General features: G+C 40.7%; 1 protein-coding gene across 4 annotated transcripts in view; it reads left to right on the forward strand.

Annotated features, from left to right (window-relative positions):
- The window catches only part of KCNN3 (potassium calcium-activated channel subfamily N member 3), a 314190-nt gene that overhangs the window by 257251 nt on the left and 44275 nt on the right, over window positions 1–12664 (forward strand). For all 4 annotated transcript variants that reach the window (XM_043962683.1, XM_043962684.1, XM_043962685.1 and 1 more), the window contains one exon: window positions 6221–6362. In XM_043962683.1, the coding sequence (XP_043818618.1) occupies window positions 6221–6362 (142 nt within the window). The remainder of the gene's footprint in view (window positions 1–6220; window positions 6363–12664) is intronic.

The following is a 12664-nucleotide window of genomic DNA, read 5'->3' on the forward strand; positions in this document are numbered from 1 at the left end:
CCCCACACACATGGTGTTCATTTTTCATTGGAATTCCTTCCTCCTGCCCCATTTCTCCATGTGGTCAAATCTTTCAAGGCCCATCACAAGTTTCATCTTCTCCATAGAGCCTTCCCCAATCCTACTGGCACATGGGGTCCTCTCCTCTATCCAATCTTCTATAATATTTATTCCAAATAGCTTTCATTTTTAAATGGGATGGGAGTCTTCCTTCTCTGATTCTTTCACATGTATAAGTTGTATTCCCAAAATAAAAAAGGATGGTTCTTAAGTGTAGTGAGCTAGACCAGACTTCTGTTGTGTCTATCAGAATGTCAAGAACCATTGGGCACCAGGTAGTCACCAAATTCTTGGCAAATTGAGTGCTTATTTCCATTATGTGGACTTTTGTCCTTCCAACTAGATTGTTAATTCTTGGTGGGCAAAGATAATGTCTTCATACTTTTCCTGACTCCAACCCACAACCATCATTGTCTTAAAAAAAGAATTGTCTGTTGTCTAAAAACACATGCAATGCCTAGTAGTGTGGTAGGTTTTATTCAACATATTACTTTGACTGATTTCTTTGACTTTTGTCTTTGTGGCCCAGGTAGAGAGGAATGTAGTAGAGTAAATAGAGAGCTGGCCTAGGGAGCCAGGAAGACTTGGGTTCAAATCCCACCTCTAATATATATGTGCTCTGTCACCCTGGGCTTTTATATTTAGGTGCTCAGTCTAGGTGACCCTATAAGATGTTAAGGGCTAAAATTCTAGCTAGTCTGTCTAAAATATCTAATGAGTGGTCGCCAATAAATTATAAGCTTCAGCAAGAGTTAGACTTTTAAGCATTTATTAAGGAGAATAATAATTTGGTAAAGAGAGAGAGAAAGGCCTAGATTCCTATCTATTAAAGGGAGAGCACATTTCTAGCTCCGCTCTCCACCAGCATCCTCAGGAAAAAGCGCAAGACCGAGCGCCAGTCTCTTCCTTCCTCCTCCCACTCGTCCGCGTCACTTCCTGATGCCTGGTCTTGCCCTCAAAGACCTTCGCTTCATGGGCAGAACTCTTCTACAGTAAGTCTCCAGCAGGTGGCATTATTCCAATCGTTACAGTCCCCCCTGTTGTTCCTCAAGAAACAAAATGTTTCCTTGACGGAACAGTAAAAACAATATGATAACTATTGCTAACTAATAATATGTGAACAACAATATAGAAAAGGAAGAGAGGAAAGTTTTGTCCAGAGGAGCGATTTTTTTTTTTGTCCTCATGAACCGACGCTTTGACATTAGTCTTGCAAAGGGAGGGCCTCTGCAGAGAATACATGTTACAGATGGTGTATATTATAACAGAAAGAGAAAAAAACAACAAAAACAACAAATCAAAACTGTTCATTTAAAGTCTCTGAAAGTCTTTTCTCAGATGTCCTCTAGGTGTAGTCGTGGAATGGAAGTCTCTTCAGGGGTTGATGTGTGGATGCTGGTAATCAGCCAGGAAATTTCCTACAAAATTGAGCTTAACACAACTTTAAAATAGCTTTGTCAATAATCAAATCAAACAATGAAAGTTCTCAAAAACATGTCTAAGGGAATACAGAATCTTAGTTGTTAACACGTGAAACATACAATAAAACAAAAATTGAACCATTCTTTAAAATTACATTATTATTATAGTCCCCCCTTATGGAGAGTAATTGAGAAGACAATTGCTGCGATATTAATTTTTAAAAATAATTTTTATCTTTGTTTCATCACTTTTTGCATCATCTGCCTAATTATCCTCATGCCATTATGAGAAATTAGAAAATCTAATATAATTGGTAACAGGTGTCAAGGCCAAATTCAACACTGTTATTTATCATGACACCTGAGATAATTATGGGGGTTACCATAAAAGAACAGAGAAATGATGGGATATGAGCATTCCCACACTTGAGCAATATGTACTGTCCATGCAGTATGCCAGGCTTAAAATAGGTGGATGGAATATATGTCCATGCCACCGAACATATTGGAGGAAACTGAGTCAAACTTAATCAGATGCATGGGATTGAGATGTCCATGGCATCAGGCATATAGGAGGGAGCATAGAAGCCAGGTGTAGGAGTGAGATGGGTGGGATGAATACTTCCAGCCATCTGTACAATATTGTGGGGAAAAATAAAATAAAATATTAAACCAAGAGAATCCAACCTCAACATTAGTCAAAAGCTGTTCCCTCGGCCATACCTTGACTTCATGCATTTCTCCCCTCATGTGACAGTTCAGTGTCTGCTCTTGCATGTATTCCTCTTGTGATTGGATGGCATCTTGGCCAACTGGCATCTGATAACTCAGAATAAAGGCAATTAGTGTCTTAAATGATAAGTTCCCATAATCCAAGTCTCATATGGATTTAAAAATTGAGGATAATAAATGATTGCAAAAAATGTGAATACATCTTGACTCAGAACACAATATATAATTATGCAACAATTTCAAATAATACCCCTTTTTTAACTTAGTATACAATTACTTTTTTGAAAAATCTGAACATATTTAAATACAAGTTAAAGCACAACAGAATCTCAAAGAAAACTTTTTTTTTTTGAAAAAAGAAAACTTTTACAAATGTTCCCCTCTTTTTTTTTTTTGGAATATGCTTATCAAAAATAATACTTCTAGAATCAATTTACACTTGCCATGGCAACCAATTTGCCAAGGAAATGCTTTAAAGAGTTTGATCAAATAATCAGTTGAGAAAAAATAACAAAAACAAACAACTCAGAATATGGGAGCACAATACTCCTAGAATTAACATTGTATTATGAAATCAATACCATCTCTCAATTTTTTTTTAAATTAGATAAATGAATAGAAGAAAATACACATGGAACAATAAAAAACAGTGAAATTCAAACTAAGGAAATCTAAATGAGCATGAATTTAATATCAATAAGAGTATTATAAAATATAAACTTCATCACATGACTATAAAAAGCTTTTACAAATATTCTCCTTGTTTTACAAACTAAGTATAAGACACAATCTCAAAAGCCTGAAAATCTCTATGAAAATAAACCCATACCATTAATTTCAAAATGTATATGTAATAGCATAGAAATCCTATGTAACCTCTGAACTGATACTATCACTCTGAATGAATTCAGAACACTTTTGATTCCGATATCTAAAATCCCCAATACTCATATCAATACCTTGCTGTTTACTTCTACATTTCTGTAAAATATATATACTTCCATGGCAAAAGAAGTGGAGTCTTGAACTATGGTGATGATTGTCATTCTTATTCAGCTTAAGTTTTTCTTCTTTAACCCCTCTATATTGTCTGTCAGTCTTTTCACCATACAAATGCTTTATAAGATTACTAATTAAAGACAAAAGCAGGTTAGCAAAATTATGAACAAAACGAGCATATCTGGAATTTAAAGGGTTTTCTAAGGTTGTCTCAGAAGCACAGCCAGGCTGGGGAAGGGCTGAGCCTGAAGCTGCAAATGTAGTTAGAGAAAGTTGAGCATGCGCATTAGATCTTTGGACTTCCCGGGCAGGGGAAGCAATGGGCTTGGCCATGGGGGGAGTAGAGGGTGGGGTCTGGAGAGGAGGGGAGGGACCAGCACAATTTGAATCAGACTTGATTTTGAACTCAGGCCTGGATTCCTCTTCCCCCACTTTGCCTCCAGGTGCTAGGGGATTAAAAACTTCTAGAGGGTGGGTCATTGCCTCCAGGCATGCAAAATTAGAGCAACAATTAGTGTTAGAACTGGGAAAAGCTGCAGGAATCTCTTCAGGTTTCTCTGAAAAAGCATGGTTGGGAGAGGGAGAGATATTTCCTTGTGTGAGTAAGTTGCTGGCTCTTTTAACAAAAATAAAAAGAAAAATAGAAAATCCAGAAAAACAAAGCATTAACATGATCTTATCTCCCATTTGTCTGGTTAAACAGACTAAAATCAAAAATAGGGTAATTAGGGAGTTTAAAAGGTCCATTTGAAAAAATTTAAAGGGAAAACACAGCCGGTACGCCAGTACTTAGCAGTTAAAGGGAGAGGGTAGAGAAAATGCCTTACCCAACCAGAAGATCAGAAGACTGAGGTTTAGCTTTCCTCTTCGTGGTCAGCCATCTGTTAAGGGCTAAAATTCTAGCTAGTCTGTCTAAAATATCTAATGAGTGGTCGCCAATAAATTATAAGCTTCAGCAAGAGTTAGACTTTTAAGCATTTATTAAGGAGAATAATAATTTGGTAAAGAGAGAGAGAAAGGCCTAGATTCCTATCTATTAAAGGGAGAGCACATTTCTAGCTCCGCTCTCCACCAGCGTCCTCAGGAAAAAGCGCAAGACCGAGCGCCAGTCTCTTCCTTCCTCCTCCCACTCGTCCGTGTCACTTCCTGATGCCTGGTCTTGCCCTCAAAGACCTTCGCTTCATGGGCAGAACTCTTCTACAGTAAGTCTCCAGCAGGTGGCGTTATTCCAATCGTTACAAAGATTATGAGTTTCAAAGAAAGTGCCCACATCAGTAGAGGGCATTTCCTCATTTAAGTGTTCCTTAAAGCAATGAAATCACAAATCTAGCCCCATTCATATCCTATCCCCAATTCATGGGTAATAAAAGGTTAGTTGGGTTGAATTCACAATTGAGCAGTGATTAGGGATGGGGGGGGGTGCAGAAAACAGGAATGAGCCAATTTAATTAACAATCATTAGTTAATCTCTTACCATGTGCCAGGTACTAGGGAAACAAAGAAAAATAAGCCAGTCCTTTCCCTCAAGGTGCTTATATTCCATTAGGGAAAAGCAATGTGTATATAGATAAATAAATGTGAAATATATACTCCATAAGTACAAAGTAATTTCCAGAGAAGAGTACTTTCAATTTGTAGCTTCCTCAAATTAGCAATAACAGGTTTGTTGTTGTTGCTTGTCCTTCATTTCCAAAGAGTACCATGACATTTGGAGGTGGTGTCATCACTTGCAGTGAACTGGATTTAAGTGAGGGAGGGCTATTGCAAGGTAACCAACCTCACTCTCTCCTTCAGAGCCATCTGGATCCAGTGGCAAGATATACATCAGGATAACTGGAGATGGCCCTGGATGCTTAAGGCAATTGGGCTTCAATGACTTGCCCAGGGTCACATAGCTAGTAAGTGTCTGAGGTAGGATTTGAACTCAGGTCCTCCTGACTCCAAGGCCAATGCTTTATCCACTGCACCACCTAGTTGCCCCAAGAGGGTTTGTACTACAGCTAAGGAATAGAACACTTAGAACTATACAAACACCCCCATTGAAGGTCATTAATGGTTCCTCGAAAAGATGATATTAGGGGAAACAATGTTACTGGGGGCAGTTGGTTCCTTTGGAATGTTGTTTACACATGGATAGCAAGCAATATGACAATAGTAAAAAGATAGCATGCAGGAAAGTTGATACAAATTCTCACCTTAAGAAGACAAACAATGGGTCAGCTGGGTTTTGTGGCATCACAGTGGGGTTTGGTTATAACATATCAATGTCATTATTAATATATATATTTTTTGTGGGGCAATGAGGGTTAAGTGACTTACCCAGGGTCACACAGCTAGTGTCAAGTGTCTGAGGCCAGATTTGAACTCAGGTCTTCCTGAATCCAGTGCTGGTGCTTTATCCACTGAGCCCCCTCAATGGCATTATTAATAAACAACATTGATCAGGACAAAGTTGTGCTGGGTATACCTGTCATCACAACTATTTCTGACTTGAGGTAGCCTGTACTAAACACTGAGTCAGGGCAGCCTCCCCTCCAGCCTGAGAACATGTAAAATTTCCTCACAGGAAATTGAAAGATGGGGGAATAGGGTTTAGGATTTTTTTTGCACTTTTGGACATTTTTTCCCCTGTTCTCCAGTTGAGTGACTTATGAAACTATAGTTTCAGATGAATCGTCCCATCTAAGTTGAACCTAAGTAAGGGAAATTACATTTTGCTCTAAGATTTCATCAAAACCTATCTTCTCAATTCTGGGAGAAGAGTTAGAATGGAGCAGAAAAATAACAGCATTATTTCAAGCCTGCAAACCCTATTACACACAGAGTCAGGGCTTGTATCTACTAGGCAGAAGGTATCTGGAGACAGCCCTGACTCCCTGGTGCCATCAGGCAATTGATCTCAGCAAGCAGAATCACTGATTTCCTTGTCCTTCCCCATCCTATGTTTGTTTACCACCTTTGGTCCCATGAGTGACTATTCATCATACTGTGTGTGTTCCTCTTGGCAGGTACCACGACCAACAGGATGTAACTAGTAACTTTCTGGGTGCAATGTGGCTTATCTCCATCACATTCCTTTCCATTGGGTATGGGGACATGGTTCCTCACACATACTGTGGAAAAGGTGTCTGTCTTCTCACTGGCATCATGGTGAGTATAAATATATATATGTGTGTGTATGTATATATAAATTCTTTTTCCTCCCAACTTCTCTATCACCTAAACTCTATGAACTCTACTTCTTGGTCAGCCCACAGTGTTCTTCACACTATTCATCATGTTAAAAACTGATGGTGCTCTTTGGATGCATGTGTTATTCAGTCAATCAATAAACATTTATTAAGCACCTACTCCATGCTAGGCACCATGTGAAGACTATGCAATTGAGCATGAGAAGTCAGGGGTTTCTACAGGTCATTTTAAGGTTCAGGTTTCTTTTGTCCCCCCCCCCAAGATCCAGAATTCTGTCCTTCATGCAAGGAGTTTTCCAGCCCATTAAAAAAAAATCCTGGGTCTTAAAGCCTTCTGAAATCTGGCAAATAAAAAAGAAGCCTTGGTATGTTTACACTGTTTGGAGCTGGTCAAATGGAGAAAGCACTGACTGGAGTTAGTGTCAGAAAACCTTGGTTTTGTGTCTTGGTTCTGCCATTTTCTACCTATTGGACACTGAGCTAGTAACAAACTCTTTGAGCCTCGGTGTTCCCATATATAAAATGGGCACACTAATGCTTATATGACCTACCTCACAGGGTTGTTGTGAGGATTTAAGTCAGAAGATACATGAAGTGATTTGTAAAGCTAACATGCTATAGAAAAGTCAGTGGCTACTATTGTTCTGTCCTCATGCTTTTAGTCAATTCAGTTCCATTCAACAAACATTTATCAGGCACCAACCCTGTGTCCTAACACCGGGGAAAAGCCAAAAAATGAAATAGTCTTTGCCCTCGAAGAGGTTACAGCCTACTGGGAAGAAATGACATGCATCTGCTAAGAATGTTAGATATATGCAGAGTAAACATATTTCAAAGGAGAGAGAGCAGTTAGAACTGGAAGGATCTGGAAGAACTGCATGCAGAAAGTGGCAACAGAACTGAGTTCTGGAGAAAGCTAGGGATGCTCTGAGGTAGAGATGAGGAAAGAAGGGCATTCCAAGAAGCTCAGCAAATGTCATCTGCAATAAGCAATGAATACGTTATTAGTGGATGCATGGCACCACTCCCTCCACATCTCTCTGGCAGTGAACAAAGGGATGATTTAAGAGGACAGAGCCTACTTCCTTACAGAACTGTAAGGATAAGCAAGCCAATAATTATTCCCCAATGGTTTAAGAGACATAAAGGGTTGGACCAACTGACCATGAATTTCCTTCCAAGTCTCTGAATGTTTATGTATCATCTTGGTAACTCAGAGGCAAATTCTCTCTCTGAGGGTGAAGTTAATTCCTCACCAACCCCACTGTTGTCTATGGTAGCCCTCCCCTCCTTTTTTCCATTAAGCATCTTCTGAGCCCTGTATCAGATGACCTGAACCCAATCAGACTTTACCTGAATGATGGCTTCTCTAAGAGATTAATAGGAAGGTGCTAGAAGTAACAAATAGGAAGACATCAGTGCAGTCAAAATTATTCATGTTGTTGGGTACCAGGCTAGTGACTGGTGTGAGGCAGAGAGTAGCACACAATTCTGCTTTTTCAGGGCTAGATACCAGACTCTGAGCAAAAGTTTGGGTGGCCCATATTAGCAGGCAAGTTTCAACACAAAAGTTAATAAGGAATGGCTTAGCACTAAGGGGGATAAATCATGGCTAAGTGCAAGCCTTGGGAACAAATACCTCTAAGAGTTTAGCAGGAGACTGCCCAGCACAGGTCCAACCTTCACCACCAAGGAAGTGAAATTATTCTTTACCAAAGGCTGCAAAATTGTGTGGAATGATGAAGACTTTCTTGGGTCTCATCAAGACATCCCCTGGAAGATTAGACTTTCTGCCACAGAAACATCATTTGGTCAATGTCAACCCACTCAATCATTGACAGGCCCGGTGATTTGGCAACCATCTGATTGATGCACCAAGCTGCCAACCTTGCTGTTATTTTTAAACACCAGCCATTCTCTCTCCCAGCACTGAAATTCAACACATCCAGGAAACAACCCCTATACTGACCATTTCACGGGTTTCTTGACTATCTGTCATCTCCATGCTTCCTATCTGGAAAAGGTGAGTGGCATGGGCATGAATGACTCCTTCCTTATGACCTTGACTCTGCCCCTTCCTTGTCTTGTGACCTGAAGCAAATCAGTTAACCTGCCCAGTCCATTACCTCATTTGTTGGCTAGCTTTGAAAGGTGATTCCACTTCCCTTGGGGAATGGCGGTAACAAAAGAAAAAGAAAACTATTCAGACAATAAAGGATCCCAGTTCCCCCTTCATCTTTAAAAAATCAGGGAGGCAGCTAGGTGGCACAGTGGATAGAGCACTAGCTCTGGATTCAGGAGGACCTGAGTTCAAATCCGACCTCAGACACTTGACACTAGCTGTATGACCCTGGCAAGTCACTTAACCTTCATTACCCCGCAAAAAAAAAATTAGGGTGTCCCATGTCTCTTTCTTCAAGCAAAACTCCTCTCCCCATATATGTGAATTTTTCTATACAAAAGTCTTTTACTCTATTCATCATCCATCAGTCTTTCTCTTAACTTTTATTATATATTTTTTTAATTAACAAGTATTTATTTTATCTTCCTCTAAGCTCCCTTCCCCCTACGGGGTGGGGGGGCAAAACCCCCCAAACCTAGTAACAAGTATGAATATTCAAGCAAAACAAATTCCTGCATTGGTCATGTCCAAAAATGCATGCCTCATTCTGCATCTTTATTGTCAGGATTTTCATCCAAATGGAAATTAGCTGCCTTGCTCTTTAGTCTACCACCATTGAGAAACCCTGTTGGTTGTTTCTGTAACAAGAAACTTGCCTGCTCATGCGGAGTCATCCCTTTCAAGGGTTTCATGTCCCTCCCTCCCCAATCAGTCCTCCCCTCCCCAAACTTGCTAATACTATGTATATCTCCTGATTATTATTTCAAGTGTACTTACTAATGGTAGGCCTTACAGTTTGGTTACCATGGACACCATGAAGGCCCCGGCCAGGCCTACTCACAATCGAAGAGGAAGGATTTGTGTATGCATGCTGTAAATAGTCTTAATCATTGTTTTCTTTCTGCTATCTCAGTAGCAGTGCAATTATGAGCTATTAAGCAGGGGGTATAATTGTCTGAGCAACTTGACGTGACTGGCATAGAGCTGGTAGATCTGGAAGACTTCACCCTCTCTCCCTATACCCCCAAAGCAGATAGGTCAAAGTACAGCATTGTTATTTTTTTCAATGGGGAAACTTCATGACATTCTGCTGCATTGAGGCAGCTGTATTGTATTAATATATAATATGTAACAAATATGTAACATTTATTTTCTATTTATAAAATCCACAATAATAAATATGTAGCATAATTATTTTATAGTTATAAAATATATAACAAAAATATATTTATATTTACAAAACATACAATAATAACTACATTATATTAATATGTATCATGTTATATAGAGGCAGCTAGGTGACATAGTGGATAGAGTGCTGGACCTGGAGTCAGAAAGACCTGAATACAAATCTGATCATGTTATATTGAGGCAGCTAAGTGACATAGTGGATAGAGTGCTGGACCTGGAGTCAGGAAGACCTGAATACAAATCTGACCTTAGACACTTACTAGCTGTGTGACCTTGGGCAAGTCATTTAACTGTAGCCTGCCTTAGTTTCCTACTCCTTAAGATAGGGATGATAATAATAGCACCTAAACCCTCCCCCTACCCAGAATCGTTGTGAGCAGAAATTAATAATTTTTGAAAAGTGCTTTGCAAATCTTCTATCTATTACATTTGAAGATCTAAAACAGGAAAGATGTTGAGACTCTGAAGTGTCATCTGGAGTGCTGCCTTTGGATTCTGAAGGCATGACATACAACCTGGCCATTCTAGGCCTGTTTCATTGTATCTTCATTAGAGTGAGACCAATGTCGGGTTCTCTGGGCCAGACTATATGGAGCATTAATGAGTTATGAGGGGCAGCTGGCAGAAACTGCTTTGTCAAAGCCTGTTAAAGCCACTGAGGTCAAATAAAAGCTTCATGAGATCAGTGTATTTATTGAGGCTTAAGGTGAGCCTCAGGAGGAAGGGAGTAATTAGGGAATGACAGGGCAGGGTGATGGGGAGGGGAGGTGGTAGTGGATAAGGGAACAGAGAATTCAGTACGACATTTGGTGGGTTTCCATTTCAGAAGATGAACTTCTCTCCTGAAAACACCCACACAGTTACCAAGGATCACTTAGTCGCAAACCAATTGATGTTATTCTAGTTGTTGAGAGGAATCTGCTGAAACCAAGGGATCCAGCTGTAAGCTCTCCTGGCCCCTCTGTTACATTTGTCACTTTCATTTATGTGTTATTTTCTTTTCTGCTTCTTTAGTTAAGGACACATCATCCTTATCCCCTCAGGATGGGTTTTGGTTGTTGGTGGGGGGGGGGGTTCCCCCACCCCCCCACCCCTACTTCTAAAGGCTTTCCAGCTGGGAAATGTTTCTTGGAAACCAGAAGCAGGAGGCCGGGGGTGGAGGAGGCCAGAGCCTCTGGCTTTTTTCCAAGCCCCATAAATCAATTAGGTATTTTCACCCCATCTCAGGCCATTCTTTTCCCCAATGCTGGTTCCTGGCCTTATATTCTGCCTGACATGCCCCACCTGTCTTCCTAAGAAAAAAAAAAACCCAACTCACAAGATCCACTTACCATTTCTTCTCACTGAGGGAATGAGAATCAGAATATCTCCAAGTAAGACCTAGGGAATAGGGTTGGTGTCAACTCTGACTCAGTACTTGGCACATCCAAGGGTAAAAAGTCTGAGTCACAGATTTGCTCCACATTCTGACCCCATGGTAGTCACATAAGCAGCTGCTCACCCTTTTCTGTCTTCTCCTCCTTCGGTGCTATCTCCATTCTACCAGCCTGTCTCTAAATTCTCATGTTTATGCACAGGAAGCCTCTCTTGGCCAAGATCAGCCATTTTGTGCTGATGTCCTGTTCCATCCCTTAAAACCGAGGTACCTCCACCCTCTTAATAGTCATTCATCATTCACAGACTGCCTACAGAGTGCAAGGCACTAAGGGGAGGGATACAATGATGAATAAGGCACAGGCCCTTCCCTGGAGGAACTGAGAGTCTGTAAGGCACGATAAAGTAAGGATGCCAACAGCTGTACAACAAAGGGAACATGACACAGTAGAAAGCAGATCAGATTTGACGTCATAGGATCCTAAATCTAGACCTGGAAGGGATTTTTGGGGCCATCTAGTCAAATCCTTTCATTTTACAGATGAGCAAACTGAGGTGGGTTTGGGGGTGGCAAGTGACTTGCTCAAAGTCACACAGGTAGTAAACATCAAAGGCAGGATTTGAATCCCATAACTGATTTCAGTGGTCTTTCCAACATACCCTATTGCTTCCAGTCTAAAGACCTGGGCTCAAATCCCAGTTCTGCTCTTTACTCTTTTCGTGACACTGGGCAAGGCACTGTCCCTCTATGGATCTCAGTTTCCCCATCTGTGATAAGGGGGAAGGGGTGGACTTATGACCTCTAAAGTCCCTTGCAGCTATAAATCTACAAGTCATTTTGAATGTGATAAATGTACCATAGGAGCAGTGGGGGCTAAGTGTTAAAGGAGTAAAGAGGAGAGAGAGATTACTAACCTTAGGGTGCTTAGTCAGAAGGAGAGAATACTTAGCAGGAGGCCCAGGGAAGATTTCATGGAGAAGGCATTTGGGCTGGGCCTTCCAGGATGGACAGAATTAAACAGATGGAAATAGGGGAGGGGGGCATGCTGGGTGAAGGGATCTGCATAAAAAAAATCAGGCATCACTTAATTAAAGAGAAGTAGCTAAAAAGTCCATCTCACAGTCAAATGCTACTTTTCTCTAAATGTCCTGACAATCAACCATTAGTTTCTGGTTTGGACTATAGATCCCTTTTTATCTACTTAGGCTTTTATTTATATGAGAGACAGTGTGTCCTGATGGGTAGCAGGCTGACCTTGAGTGAGAAAGACCTGGGTCCAAGTCATGTCTCTGCCACATACAAACTATCCATGTGACTCTGGGTAAGCCACTTAACCTCTCTCAGGGCTTCAGGCAACTCTCTGAGATGGTATAAGCTGCAGTTGTTGTTATTGTTGTTGAGTTGTTTTCTGTCAAGTCTGACTCTGCGTGACTCCGTCTGGGGTTTTCTTGGCAAAGATACTAGAGTGGTTTGCCATTTCCTTCTCCGGCTCATTTTACAGAGGAGGAAACTGAGGCAAACAGGAGTCGATGATAATTGAGAGAGGAAGTTCCTCACCACAAGCTCCCTACAC

The sequence above is a fragment of the Dromiciops gliroides genome, chromosome 4 (genome assembly GCF_019393635.1).
Source record: "Dromiciops gliroides isolate mDroGli1 chromosome 4, mDroGli1.pri, whole genome shotgun sequence".
Classification (NCBI taxonomy): Eukaryota; Metazoa; Chordata; class Mammalia; order Microbiotheria; family Microbiotheriidae; genus Dromiciops; species Dromiciops gliroides.